General features: G+C 52.1%; 2 protein-coding genes and 1 long non-coding RNA gene across 3 annotated transcripts in view; all 3 read left to right on the forward strand.

Annotated features, from left to right (window-relative positions):
* Positions 1-1,411: 1,411 nt before the first annotated feature.
* On the forward strand, positions 1,412-1,995 carry LOC101670881 (ATP synthase subunit d, mitochondrial-like). The gene has a single exon (XM_045083449.1). It carries the CDS (start codon positions 1,430-1,432, stop codon positions 1,910-1,912), a length of 483 nt encoding a protein of 160 aa, XP_044939384.1. The 5' UTR covers positions 1,412-1,429; the 3' UTR covers positions 1,913-1,995.
* A 3,372-nt stretch (positions 1,996-5,367) lies between these two features.
* TSPAN15 (tetraspanin 15) overlaps positions 5,368-13,548 on the forward strand; it is a 48,916-nt gene continuing 40,735 nt past the window's right edge. Inside the window, exon 1 of the mRNA XM_045083447.1 lies at positions 5,368-5,609. Coding sequence (XP_044939382.1) covers positions 5,514-5,609 — 96 coding nt within the window. The 5' untranslated portion in view covers positions 5,368-5,513. The remainder of the gene's footprint in view (positions 5,610-13,548) is intronic.
* Positions 5,617-12,483, forward strand: LOC123393001. The gene is made up of 2 exons (XR_006607698.1): positions 5,617-9,140; positions 10,716-12,483. It is a non-coding gene; the product is annotated as an uncharacterized LOC123393001 (long non-coding RNA).

Raw genomic sequence — 13,548 nt, forward strand, 5'->3', positions numbered from 1 at the left:
GAGAGAAAGCAGGAGAGCACAGGCGGGGGAGCAGCAAAGGGAGAGGGAGAAGCAGGTCCCCCGCAGAGGAGAGAGCCCACTTGCTTGTCCCTTGTGTCCCCACAACTCTGTCCCCAGTAGAAGACAGCAGGTTGTCTTGCTTATGGACGTATCCCAGAACTGGGGCAGGGCCTGATTCATGGGAGAAGCTCAGTCTACATTTGCTCACCGATTTGTGCATGAGGACAATCGCTAGGTTGTTAGAGCTAGAGGAGAAAGTGTTGAACCTCACGGTTTCCCAGATGGGGAACCAGAGGCACAGTCATTTGCCCAGCGGCAGGAAGGCAAACTTCTGCAAGCCAAGTCGGTCCCGCATGGCCTTGGGTTCTTTCTCATAAGCAGCAGTGGCCACTAAGAGTGGCAGCTAGTTATCTCCTCCCACAATCGGCCTGCCAGGTTATCATGAAGACAGATCTCAGAACAAATTGTGACATCCATAAATATATCTATAAAACAAACATTTATTGGCAAGTAGCCACAAAACTGGCTCCAACAATCTGTTCTGTAAAGTCAGGGAAGGCCCGGCTCTCTGCTTTTAGGCATTCTACCGCCTTGACCGAAGGGTCTACCCAAGGAAGCCGCAACCTTCTAGAGACTGCTGCCCACATCAGGCAACCAGGTACCTTGGAACATGGGATCTTCAAGAATTTAGACCCACCCATCATCTTCAAGTGAAATTCTTTTCCTCTGAACAAGAAACGGGTGTGTGTGTCTCATTTTAGATAATCTGCATATCTTGAGTACTACTGATTTCACCCAAGGAGAGTGCATTTCTAATGCCTATTATGCTGGGGCACCCGGGTGGTTCAGTCGGTTAAGCATCTGCATATCATAAGCATATGATACCAGGGTCCTGGGATTGAGCCCTGCATCAGGCTCTCTGCTCTGTGGAAAGCTTGCTTCTCCCTCTCCCTCTGCTGTTCCCCCTGCTTGTGCACTCTCCTTCTCTCTGCAAATTAATAAATAAAATGCTTAAAAAAATACTTGTTATGCTAATGATGAGACATGAATTTCGTGGATGCATTCTGTCATTATGGGTAGGGTTCCCTGGGGTAATCAGTAAAGCTGTAGGGGTGGACAGAGAGAGGGAGGGGTGCAGAGGTGGGGGGAGCGATTATGTCTCTTAATGCCCAGGGACCACAGGTGGAAGTATTCCCACTCTGGAGACCACCAGCAGGAGCCCTCCCATCCACTCCCCACCAACGGAGAGGCAGTCATTAAACCTTCACCAGCACACCACGGCTAGCCGGGTGACCTCTGGAGTGTGGCCTATCTGACGAAATGACCCACTCTCCTGCATGATTACTTCTGGATGGGTGAGACTCTGTCCTGGCTGCCTTTAGAAATTATTTGGGACCGTGGGCAGCTGGGGTTGGTGAAGGATCTCAAGATGGCTGGGCAAAAACTTGCTCTAAAAACCATTGACTGGGTAGCTTTTGGGGAGATCATACCCCGAAACCAGAAGGCCATTGCTAACTCCCTGAAATCTTGGAATGAGACACTTACCTCCAAGTTGGCTACTCTCCCTGAGAAACCCCCTGCTATCGACTGGGCTTACTACAAGGCCAATGTGGCGAAGGCTGGCTTGGTAGATGACTTTGAGAAGTTCAATGCCCTGAAGATTCCTGTACCAGAGGATAAATACACTGTTCAGGTGGACGCTGAAGAAAAAGAAGATGTGAAAAGTTGTGCTGAGTTTTTGTCTCTCTCAAAGGCCAGGATTGTGGAATATGAAAAACAGCTGGAGAAGCTAAGGAACATAATTCCGTTTGATCAGATGACCATTGAGGACCTGAATGAAGCCTTCCCAGAAACCAAATTAGACAAGAAGAAGTATCCCTATTGGCCTCACAAGCCAATCGAAAACTTATAAACTTGAGGTGGGGAAAGAGCTCTGGCCCTCGTATTATAAACGCTAGACATTAAAAATAATGGATATGGTAAAAAAAAAAAAAAGAAATTATTTGGGACCTTTAAGATAATACTGATCCCTAAGTCCCTGTTGGTGGTGAGTCTGATTTCGCTGAGGTAGGGTGGGGTCTGGATATCAGCGTCCATTTACTTTTCATTTTATTTTATCCGTTTTTATTTTGTTTTTAAGATTTTATTTTTTTGGCAGACAGAGATCACAAGTAGGCAGAGGCAGGCAGAGAGAAAGGGGAGGGAAGTGGGGACATCGAGCAGAGAGCCCAGTGCAGGGCTTGATCCCTGGACCCTGGGATCATGACCTGAGCTGAAGCCAGAGGCTTAACCCACTGAGCCACCCAGGCACCCGTTTTTGTTTTTGTTTTTAAAGATTTTACTTATTTATTTATTTGAGAGGGAGAGAAAGTGTAAGCAAACCAGGGGAGGGGGAGGGGCAAGCAGACTCTGTGCTGAATGTAGAGCCTGATGTGGGGTTCCATCTCTATATCACAACCTGAGCAGAAACCAAGAGGCAGATGCTCAGCTGACTGAGCCACCCAGGCACCCCTTGGCATGCGTTTAAAACTCACTAGGTGGTTGTAAACGGCAACCAGGGTCGCACTCAGACCTGTAGACACACTATCTATACCGCACATTCTAACAGTTTCTCTGAAAATTCATGGCAAAACCAGGATTGGTCCTAGGCGGCTAACCCCCAGCCCAGAGCTCCTGGCAAAAAGAAGGAAAAGTTACAAATAAGGGGTCACTTCTTCTGAGGTCTCAGTGTTTGCAGATGTGACTGGGGGCAGCCCACAGTACTTGGGGTCAGGTTAGGGGTGGGGGTGGGCAACAAAGGTGCCCAGGAGCCCAGGGAATGGTGTGCTCATCCCAAAGAAATCCAGGCTCCCTGCATGGCTGTCCCAGCCTCTTCTTGGGGCACTACTTACAGGGGCTCAGGAAGAGCCCAGAGGGGCTGCTTCAGTTGGCTTGTCACCAGGGAAAACTTGAAATAGAAGAGGAAGTGCAGCTAGCTAGATGCCAAAACAAAGGCTAATGCAACTGGAAAGAAAACCTCCTTGGCTAGGCTTTCCACCAGGGAGAGGGAGATGGACGGCCCCCGGGGGAGCGGAGGGATGAGACCAGTACCTCAAAGAGAGGGTGTAAGGTGAGCTCTGCAGGGCTGGGGAGGGAAGCTAGTCCCCCAAAGAAGGGTAAAGACTTGGTGTCCTCCTCCTCAAAGGACAACTTTTAACACATTAGTAGGATGTCTTTGTGGCCCTTGGCTACCCTTTTCAGTGTGCTGTAGCGGTCCCTGGTTCTGCGTCCCTGCCCAACACAAACACCTGTGCAGGATGCGCTCCATTTGTACCCGGAGACTGAATTCTGTTTACTTCTCTGGGCAAGGCATTGCCTTCCAGCGGCAGGGGCCAAGGGCAGGCTGCCCCAAGATGGGCCACTTTGGCAAGAAGGTTATTTTGAACTGAGAACCATCAAAGCCCAGCATATTCAGGAAAAGCTCTTTACCTCCCCCCCTCACCCGCCTGAAAAAAATTTAGATGGAGAATCTGCTCCAGAAAGACACAGATAATCACATTATGATACAAAGTAGGCAAGGTAGGGGCGCCTGGCTGGCTCAGTCGGTTGAGCCCCCCAACTCTTGATTTCGGCTTAGGTCATGATCTCAGAGTTGTGAGATTGAGTCCCCCACCAGGCTCCACGCTGGGCATGAAACCTGCTTAAGATTTACTCTTCTCTTCTCCCTCTGTCTCTTCCCCTCTCTCTAAATAATAATAATAATAATAGTAATAATGATAAAATTAGGTATGGTAAAAAGGGAGGAACCTAGCAAGGCCTGTTTGAGCCAAGTCCTCTATGTTGCATCTTTCCCACGGTGGGGACCCAGCAAATATCTGTTTATTAAACATTTACTCTTTCTCATCTTCCTGTGAATTGCATTTCTTCTTTGAAGTCCCAGAACCCTAATCTTTTCTCCTTAGTTCAGAATGACACATGTACCTCATTTTGCCTGTCTTTGGGATTTTCACATCTATCTGGAGTCCTCATATGCCCTCATATGATTTCCTCCTGTAAATCTGTCTCATGTCACTTTGATTCTTAGTCTGGGTAGAAGGACCTTGAAGGGGACAGGACATTCTTGCTCTCCAACACTCCATATCCCAACTTTACTTTCTTCTAGGGCAGAGCCCTGGGAGTTGGAGTGGGGGCCTGGTCTGTTTGGAGATCTGTCTCACTCTGGGAGTGTGTGTATATGGGAGGCTTGGCAGTCCAGGGCAGGGGACTTAGACCGGGGTGCCATTCCTGCACTCACCACCAGGGACCCCAATGCCCCCAGCATTGCCTTGATCTCAACCTCTGGGCCACACATTTACTTATTTATTTATTTATTTACTTTCTTAAGGATTTCATTTATTTATTTGACACAGAGAGAGAGATCACAAGTAGGCAGAGAGGCAGGCAGAGCGGAGCCGGAGGCAGGCTCCCCGCTGAGTAGAGAGCCCGATATGGGGCTCGATCCCAGGACGCTGAGATCATGACCTGAGCCACAAGGCAGAGGCTTTAACCCACTGAGCCACCCAGGCGCCCCATGGGCCACACATTTAATAACTGAATGCCGCAAACGATTGCCCGACTCCCAAGCCCCAGGATGAGCTCAGCCTGAAACAGCGGCTGAGTCAAGTTGGGCCAGAGGAAGACAGCCTCTGACCCCAGGCAGAGGAAACGCTGGGAGAGGAGAGGCTGGGTCAGACCTGGCTGAGAGTGTGCAGCAAGGACCAGGGCCACCGACCTGGCCTGAGGATGTGTGGTGGGAGGGCTTCCCAGAGGAAGAGGCCCTGGGGGGGGGGGCGGTGGACAGGGTTGGGATCTCAACCGGCCTCAGAGAAGGGGGTTCCCGGAGACTTGGAAAAAGGTTAGTTGGGGAAACTCGCGGCCCCAGCTCCAAGGGGACCCCTTAGCCCCATCCTGGTTTGTCACACCTTCCTAACGAAAGTGGGTCCTCCACCCCCTCAGGCTGAGCAGCTCCACCTTTATTCCGTTCCCGTCTCGCACATTCATTTGCACACTTTTTAGCCCCTTAGCGGTTGTTAATTCCTGACCCCTTCCCACAGTCTTCCCTCTTGCCAACAATGGAAAGCACGCATTTCTACGTACCCCTGATTAGGTGGGCCGGCTTTCTCCCCCGCGCGCCTTTGTGCATACTATCCCACGCTCCGCTCCGCGCCCGAAACACAGGCGTCTCCACAGCCGCAAAGGACTTCGTTTGCATAACCCTCGCCCCCTCCCCTCCCTACGACTACAGCGGGTCCCGGACCACGGCTCCGCCCCCTGCCCGCCCTCTTCCAGAGGCTGGGCCGCGGCCTCGCGTCCATTGGCCGCTGGGCGGACTGGTCCGGGCCAGAGCTGTGATTGCCGCCAGCCCATGTCAGTCCCGGAGCGCGCGCGGGTGGCGGGGCGCGCGGCCGGGCTGGCAGCCGCAGGTGGGGCTGTTGTAGGCGAGGGACCTAGCCCGGGAGCCCCCGAGCCCCCGAGCCCCGCGGAGAGTGCCCAGGATGCCCCGCGGGGACTCCGAGCAGGTGCGCTACTGCGCGCGCCTCTCCTACCTCTGGCTCAAGTTCTCGCTGGTCGTCTACTCCACGGTGTTCTGGGTGAGTGACCAAGGGAGACCCTGAGATGGGGGGTGTGTGGTGCCGACACTTCCTGGACCGTCCCCACGCCGTACCCGGGTAGGGTCTAGACTTGGCTGCTCCAAGGAGGGCGTGGGGAGTGCAAGCCTGGTTCCTCGTCCCACTCTCCCTGGGAAGCAGGAAATTCTGGCGCCCAGGCTCAGCCTGAATTTCAGCAGCAGATGGGTCCGGAGCGTTGACTACGCGCTGACAACCACACAGGAGCGCACCGTGGCTCACCTGTGTGCACCTGCCCAGAGCGTTGGTTTTCCGCGTCTGGTGCGTATTGGCTGGTGCGCTAGGCCGTGGTTACCGTGTGGAGCGCGCCCGCCGGCCCACCCGCCCCGCCGGGTGTTACGGGTGTTATGGAGTTTGCCTCCGCGTCAGCTTGTGGGGAAGAAGTGGTCTGGCTTTGTGGTCCGGATTGGGCAGGGAAACCTGGACTCCCACTAGCTACTTGCAGACGTCCCGGAGCGAGATGCTTCCCTACCATGCTTCGGTTTCGTCCACGGTGGAAGGAGGATGGGCGTACCATGTTCGCGGAGTAGCTGGGAGGGTTCCACCAGGTCATGTATGGGGAGATCTCCAGCAGCTCCTGGATATCCGGTAACTTCCGCAGCCGCTGAGCCTTACCTCTTCTTGTGTATTGCTGGGCGGCAGGGTGTTGGTGGTTGGCCATGAACTAGGCTTCGAATCCTGCCGCTACCACTTTCTAGCTGAGTGATCTTGAGGAAGTTATTTAAACTCTCTAGGCCATAGTTTCTTCATTTGCAAATAGAAACAGTAATTATATTCAACTTTAAGGATGGGTGTGGAGATTGAATGAAGTAGGCCAAGTACAGTGCTCAGCACTGGGCGGGACCAGTGAGGAGCTTAAGTGTGAGCCATTATTGTTGTTGTTATTATTGTTATTGTTATTATTATTATTATTATTATTGACTGGGAAGCTGAGCCCTCCTGGTAAGCTGTCACGGAACAGTGATTCCTTTCTGAAGATTTCAGACTAGGCTGGACCTGCACCTAGAAATGAGAACATATTTCTATGGGTCAGCTCCAGACTTGCCACTCTAGAATCGTCTCCTGCCCCCACGAGCCACAGGGCAGGCTTGTCCGGGGTCTGGAGGGGAGATCTCTGGCTCTCATTCCTCCTGAGACATATGCACACTGTATTCTCTTCAGACCATCGCTGGATCTATTCTGTTTGCAGGAATAGCTAGATCTGTCTGATAACAGCTTTCACTTTCCATTTGACCCCTCTATGGATACAGCCTTGCCTGGTGCGCAAGGGATCCAGATTCTAGTCTTGTTCTGTTTTTGACTCACTGGGAGATTTTAGGCAAGTCACTTCCTTGTTTGGGACCTCAGGGCTGTTAAGTGACTTGCCAGTCTAGAGAAGTATGCTAAGCTCCACAGGTGATTCTAGTTTTTAATCAGGATTATCAACCGCTGGGCCTGATGGTCTCCCAGGCCCCTTGGTTCTGATTCTGGGATTCTTTGCCTGCCCCTTGAAGATAAGGGAAAACCGGGAGTCAGAAGGCAGGGGCTGTGTTTCTGGCTTCACCCCTTCTCTCCATGTGTACTCCATGACCGATCTCTTAATCCCCTTGCATCTCCATTTTCCCATCTATAGAATGGGTAACTGGTACCCTGCCCCACACCTCACCGGACTGTTTTTAGTGTTAGTGATACGGGAAGATAGTGACATGTGGATGAGACTAGTGCTGTACAAAAGGGAGTCCTACAGTTACAGTTGAACTTGATTGTCAAGATCTTGTTCTGTCACTGACCCCCGTGGCCTGGAGGGGACAACTCACTAGCCCTTGCTTTGCTTCTCTTGGGGCCGGGTGGGACTCAGAACTTGGAATCTTTCCTCTCCAGCCAACTGAGCTTGCCTTACCAAATCCTGGACTTCCCATCCCTGGAAATATTTCTGCTTAAAACCTACCCTACCCATGCCAAGAACTCAGCCACCTGCCAACCCTGCGAGGGCAGCTCTAGGGGCCAGATTTTCACTGCAGTGTAGAGGCCCAGTGTGAGGAAGTAATGGTTTCCTAGACTGGCCTTCCTCCTGATTGGAAACCCCTTATTGGAAGGCCCATTTTCTCTGGTACCATCTCTTGGGGTGAGGAATGGGGCTGAGGGTTACTTGCTTTATAAGCCCAAAGTACTAACACCTTCATCTCAGACTCAGGTTTGGATGGGGTTCTAAGTTTTAGCATACCCTCATACCTTCTGTAAGACTTCCTGCTTTCAGTCTTATCAAATAGGAAATGCAAGGATTTTAAAGTCCCAAAGAGTCATCATCAGTGACAAGACTCGCCTGCTCCTCTCCCTTGGCCTGCCCTGCCCAGAGGGAACATCTCTGTTCAGTTTCTTATCATTTATTTCGAAGATAGCCTCCTAGCCGTAGGGTGCCCTAGGCGCAGACACGTGCACGCAATATATAAACTCCCCCTCCCCTTAGAGAGGAGCGCAAGATACACAGTTCTGCCCTTACCTTTTGACTTAAGTTTAAGTCCATGTGAATTTCAGAGCTCTGGCAGTGGCCGCCTCCTTCTGTCCAATGGCTACACAGAGCTCACTGTTGGTGCCTGAAGTCATTCAATCAGTCCCCCACTGGGGAACTCAGGTTGTTTCCAATCTCTGGTGACTTCAAACAGCAGTGCAGCAAAGAGGTTTGAATGTGTTATTTTGCACATGTGTGTGTATATCTGCAGGGTACTTTCTTGAAGGAGAACTAGTGGGTTTAAAGGATACACGAATGTACAATATACACACAGAAATGCACTTGTCATAAGCGTATGCAGCCTGACGGATTTTTACAAAGTGAACAGACGTGTATAATCAGCCCCCAGATTAACTACTAGAATGGAGCAGAAGCCAGAAGCCCCCTACCCCTTGTGCCCACTTCCGGTCACCCCCCCCCACCGGCAGTGATCACAGTCAGAATGTCTACTAGCATAGTATTGCTTTGCCTGGGTTTGTAGGCGCATTGAAAATTTTGATTTTTTAAAAAAATTGCCCTACATAGAGTTTATACAAATTATAGTTTTATTTGCTCCATTACTTTAAACTGACTCACTTTTTAATCTTAAATTATTTTTGAAAAGGATTTCTATCACCCCTGCCAACGCGAAACTGACATACAGCACTGACACGAGGGTTTAACTGTAACAGTAAATTGCGCAGGGAAAACAAAACGTTCTCAAATCCTGGCTGGATCCTGTGGGTGATGCAGGCTGTGGACCTGAGTTCTGTGTTCAAAAGGCAGGCTGGCAAATCTTTGCGAGGCTGGGAGACAGACGCGCACCAAACAGATGTGCTCCTGGCTGCGGTGGGGAGGATGGGAAGGGGCGTGAGCAATGGAAACTTCTCAGTCTATGAGCCAGTATAACCATGACCTTGAGCCCCTCACATGATCTCCTGTCCCACATCTGGGGTTCCTCTCGTTTTCAGAGTATCTCCTCAGGCCCTCCTCAGGCCCTCCTCAGCCCCAGTTCCGAGCTCCTTCTGGTAAGTCCACAAGGAATGAGCTCACCCAGCAGCACCACAGCCTCCTCTTCCCCGCACGGAGCGTGAATCATTCTGACACATGTGCCCTCAGCCCACTGGGGACACACCTCTAATTTTAGCACTGACCACAGGGGATCCTAGAGATCCGTTTACATGACTGTTTTTCCTTGCTGGACTTTGAGCTCCTGGAGGTCAGGGGCGTAGCTCGTTCATATCCTCTTCCGAGTGCTGCTCTTGGGGCCGGCCACAGGGTGAAGGCTTGGGGAAGGCTTGCTGCGCTGGGATGGTCAAGTTCCAACCTGTATCTCGTGAGCAAGGATCTGAGGTGGGGGCCCTGGGATGAGAGCATGAGCTGGGTGTATGGCCAACCATGGGTGGCTTTGCTGAGGCCTTGAATTTGCAGAGCCCCCTGGGCTGATCACGGAAGGCACTGGCCCTCTAGAAAGCATCAGCCTGTTGCCTTGACAGTGGGGTAGGATTTCTAGTCGAGTACAAAAGAGTGTCAGGGCTGGGGGATGTTGACTAATCAGGAAGAAAAGGACTTGGGGCGGGGTAGGTGAGTGGAAAGGAAGTGGGCATGGGTAGGTGGGGGAGGTCATAAGTACCAGAGGCGGTGTTAACTCTTCCTGCCTTCTCCAAGGATGGACCCTGTTATTAGAGCGTGCCCTGTGCTTTATGTTTTCCTGTAATTTAATGCTTAAGAGTGTGGACCCTGTGATAGGCTGCCTGGGTTCAAATCCCAGCTCTGGTATTTTATCAGCTGAGTGACTCAGCCGCTAGCTTCCATGCGCCTCCATTGCCTCATCTGTAAAGTGGGTGATCTGGAGAGTCGCTGAGACCCCGAAATGGAGGAATATGCAGAAAGAACTCACAGCAGTGCCTGGCCCAGTAGCATAAACACTACATCACCTACTTAAGGATTAGCCAATCTTTTCCCACCCTCTTCTCTGTTTTTTTAAGAACTCAAGACCCATAGACTGAAAATTTGAAGGGTCCTTTAAAGTTCCCTCCTTCTCATTTTCCTGGAGGAAAACAGGCCTGGAAAGAGGAAGGGAGTTGCTCTAGACTCCATAGCAAGTTTGGGACGGACCAAGAGCAGGACCCACGCAGCCTGACCCGCTTGGGTGTCAGTAGCCTTCAGCAGTCCTCCCCCTGCCCCCATGGCCTTCTCCCTGCTGTGAGGGCCCGAGGTGTGGGTGGAGGCTAACATTTCTGGAAGGAGCCCTGCCCCTGGCCTCTTGGTTAAGCACTGGAAGAAGCCAGACCAAAAAAAAAAAAAAAAAAGTAGATTCAGTTTCTAGCAGGAATTTCTAACTTTCAAAAAGAGCCTATTGTCTTTGTGAAAATAATATGTGTGCTTAGTTAAAAAAAAACCTCTGGGTAATTCAGGTGAGTACATCGAAGACAGTGGATGTCACCTTTGTTCTGGCCCTGGGCGAGCACCCCTGTTACACGCTGATAAACACACATCTGGGACATCTCCTCATCCCTATAGGCACATACTTTATTTCCTGCATTTAAAAAATTATTATTGTGCTTGAATCCTCAGGCAGGTCCATTTTCCTCTTGTTCTAGGCAAGCATTGCAAAAAGAAAACCGGGAAATTCAAGCAAAAAGTGACTTCCTCCTGGAGAAGCAGCCACTGGGCCTAACGGGCTGTCAGAGAGGATCTGGAAGCACTGGGACTAGGGTGCCTTCTCCCAGCCTACCGGAGGGGCCTTCCAAATCCAGAGAATCGAGAAGGCAGACTTGAAAGGTGCTTGGAGAACCTTCCAGTGCATTCATTTCACAAACGAGCAGACTAAGGTCTCAAGCAAGTTTCTTTGCCCTTAGATTAGGGTTCTGAGCCTGGGCCCTTCTCTTCTTGCAAGAGAGGCGTTGTTTGAAATTTTAAGAAGGGACTGGGACCTCCCTGTCTTTGGCTGTTTGTTCCCAGGATGCAGGAGTAACAACCTGTCCTTCTTACCCAGGCTGGTGCCTCACCTCTCTGGTGACTCACAGTGCCAGCCTGGGCTGGGGCTCAGAGTAAACCAGATAAGAGACTGATAATGACATTTCTGTACCTGCTGGCTCCATGTACAGGGGGAAGGAGGTCTTCTGGGTCAGTCCAGAACACACGAGATTGAGATTAATCTCTTGCCTAGAGAGAACCTGTGGTTGTGAGAAGGTTTGAATTGCATCTTAATGGAAGGTGGGGAGTCCAGCCCTGACCTGCTGTGCCCTCTGGGGTGGAGGTGGTTCTGCACTCATTCAGTCCACAAACAGTTATTTGATGCCTAGTGTGTAGGCCAGGCGCTGTGATGTTTCCTGGGAAAGAGCTATGAACAAGACAGACTTAGTCTGGACCTTGGAAGACAGACACACCAGTAAGAAAATGTAACTTGTGGTCGGTGCTAAAGGCGAAATTAGGGAGCAAGGGGAGGAGATGAATCTTCCTTCTTTCATGGTGTGGTCAAGGAAGGAGTTTATGAGAAGCTGATATTTCAGCGGAGGTCCATGGAATGAGAGGGAGCCAGTCATAAAAAAGGCCTGTAGAGAGCATCTCAGATAGAGGGAATAGTCAGTACAAAGGCCCAGGGTTAGGCCAGCATGGTTGAAGCAGATGTGGAAGCCTAAGAAGGGCCAGGTTGTGGGTGGAGAGGGCGGCAGGGCCTGGCCATATGAGGAGTCTGGGTCTGGGTTTCTGAAACTGGAAGTTTCCTTGTCAGGACCTTAGAGACATAGACCAAGGGCTGCTTCTGCTGTGTGACCCTGGGTAAAGGACCACCTCTCTGAGCCTTCCATACTTCTCATCTCTGGACACACTAGAGGCCTTGGGAAAGCTTCTGCAAGAGGAGAGATGCAAAGGCACCCTGTAGGGCCTTGCGTCCCTGTGGGGGGGGTCTTGCAGAGCTCACGGGGGTGGGGGGTTGCTGGGGCTTAAGATGGGAGACCTTCTGGAGTCTGTCTTATTAGAGGAGGCTACTTTCTGCTCTGTCTGCCTAGAGCAAATGTCTGTGACTTAGCCTTGGGCTAAGTCTGACCCAGTGGGCGCACATCTGGCCTTTCTCGGGGGTGGGTCCTTCCCACCCCTCAGTTCCTGGGCTTTAGCCGTGCACCAGCAGAAATTATCACGTCATGGGCATGCACGTTCAGACAGAGGCCGTCCCAGAAGTGTCCCACAAGGCTGAGCGCTGGTCCCATCACCTGGGGAAATGGGGCCGGGAGAAGTACTTCCAGGAGCCCCGGGGCAGTATGTCCCCATGGCAGGGAATGGCAGACAGGTGGCAGGCAGAACTCAGGGTCAAGGCCTACATCACCCACTGTACCTAGCTAGGATTTAATAAAAGTAGTCCCTCCACAACTCCTGTCCTCCTCTTGTTTTTGCTCTGATCATGGGTCCCCCCTTCTCGGGGATGGAAAGAGTCAAGTGGCCACTGCCATCCCTAAGGGGAGCCCAGACCTAACTGTCTGGCCACTGTTGCCTCAGTATCCCCGCTAGAGCCTCCTGGGAACTCCTGACCCGCCCCGCCCCCATCACAGAATGTCTGCAGCTTTCCTGAGCTCTCTGCCAGTGCCCAGTGAGTGACAACCTCTCAGGGGACAGGGCTGTCTCCTCTCTCTACACCCCAGCCCAGCCCAGCCCAAGGGCAGGTAACCAGATCCTAGGGCAAAGGTTGGGCAGAACCAAGCCGGAGGCTGAGTTCCAAGCTGCTGCCTGAGTTCTCTGTGGCTCTACAGGGGCCATCCCTCCCGGCTGCACAGACAGCCACACAGCAGGCCTCTGTTCCCAGGGAACGGTGGCAGTCCCATTTACAGGGTGGACCCCCCATCCCCCAGATAGAAAGGCTAATGGGTGGGGGCGGGAATCCCGGAGTGGTGCTCATCGCCCTCTCTGAACGATAGGCATTGTTTCACTGGCCACCAAGTCTGAGAACCAGAGGCAGCTGCCGCGCGTGGGGTCTGGTGGCTTTCCTCCCTGCTGAAAGGAAGGGGTTGCACCAGGTGCCCTCCACCACCCTTGGTAGTCAACATGGGGCATTTGTCCAGCTCCAGGCTAGGCCTGGGCCGGGAGGGGAAATGGAGACGACGAAGTTGTCATCTTCCCTACCCAGAGGGTCAGTCCAGGCGGAGGATGGAGCTGAAGTGGGCAGCAGCAGCCAGAAGGCACGTACCGTTCGTCGTTAGTTTCCTGTCCCCCTGGGCAGCCTGGGTTATATAGAGCATCGGACGACTTGGAGGAGGAAGAAAGGGGGCTTGGAGGACAATGAGGAGCACAGAGAAGGGGAGAGACGAGCCTCAGGAGAGGGAGGGCAGTCACAGCAGAGGGAGATGGCTAGGCCTGGACACGGAGGTCAGACCTACCCCGGGGGAGGCTGGGCCTGGAGGCCATGGAGACCCAGCTCCTCTGGTAGCAGATTAGGAGACC

This window comes from Mustela putorius, unplaced genomic scaffold (genome assembly GCF_011764305.1).
Source record: "Mustela putorius furo isolate JIRA1106 unplaced genomic scaffold, ASM1176430v1.1 tig00000698_pilon_pilon_pilon, whole genome shotgun sequence".
Classification (NCBI taxonomy): Eukaryota; Metazoa; Chordata; class Mammalia; order Carnivora; family Mustelidae; genus Mustela; species Mustela putorius.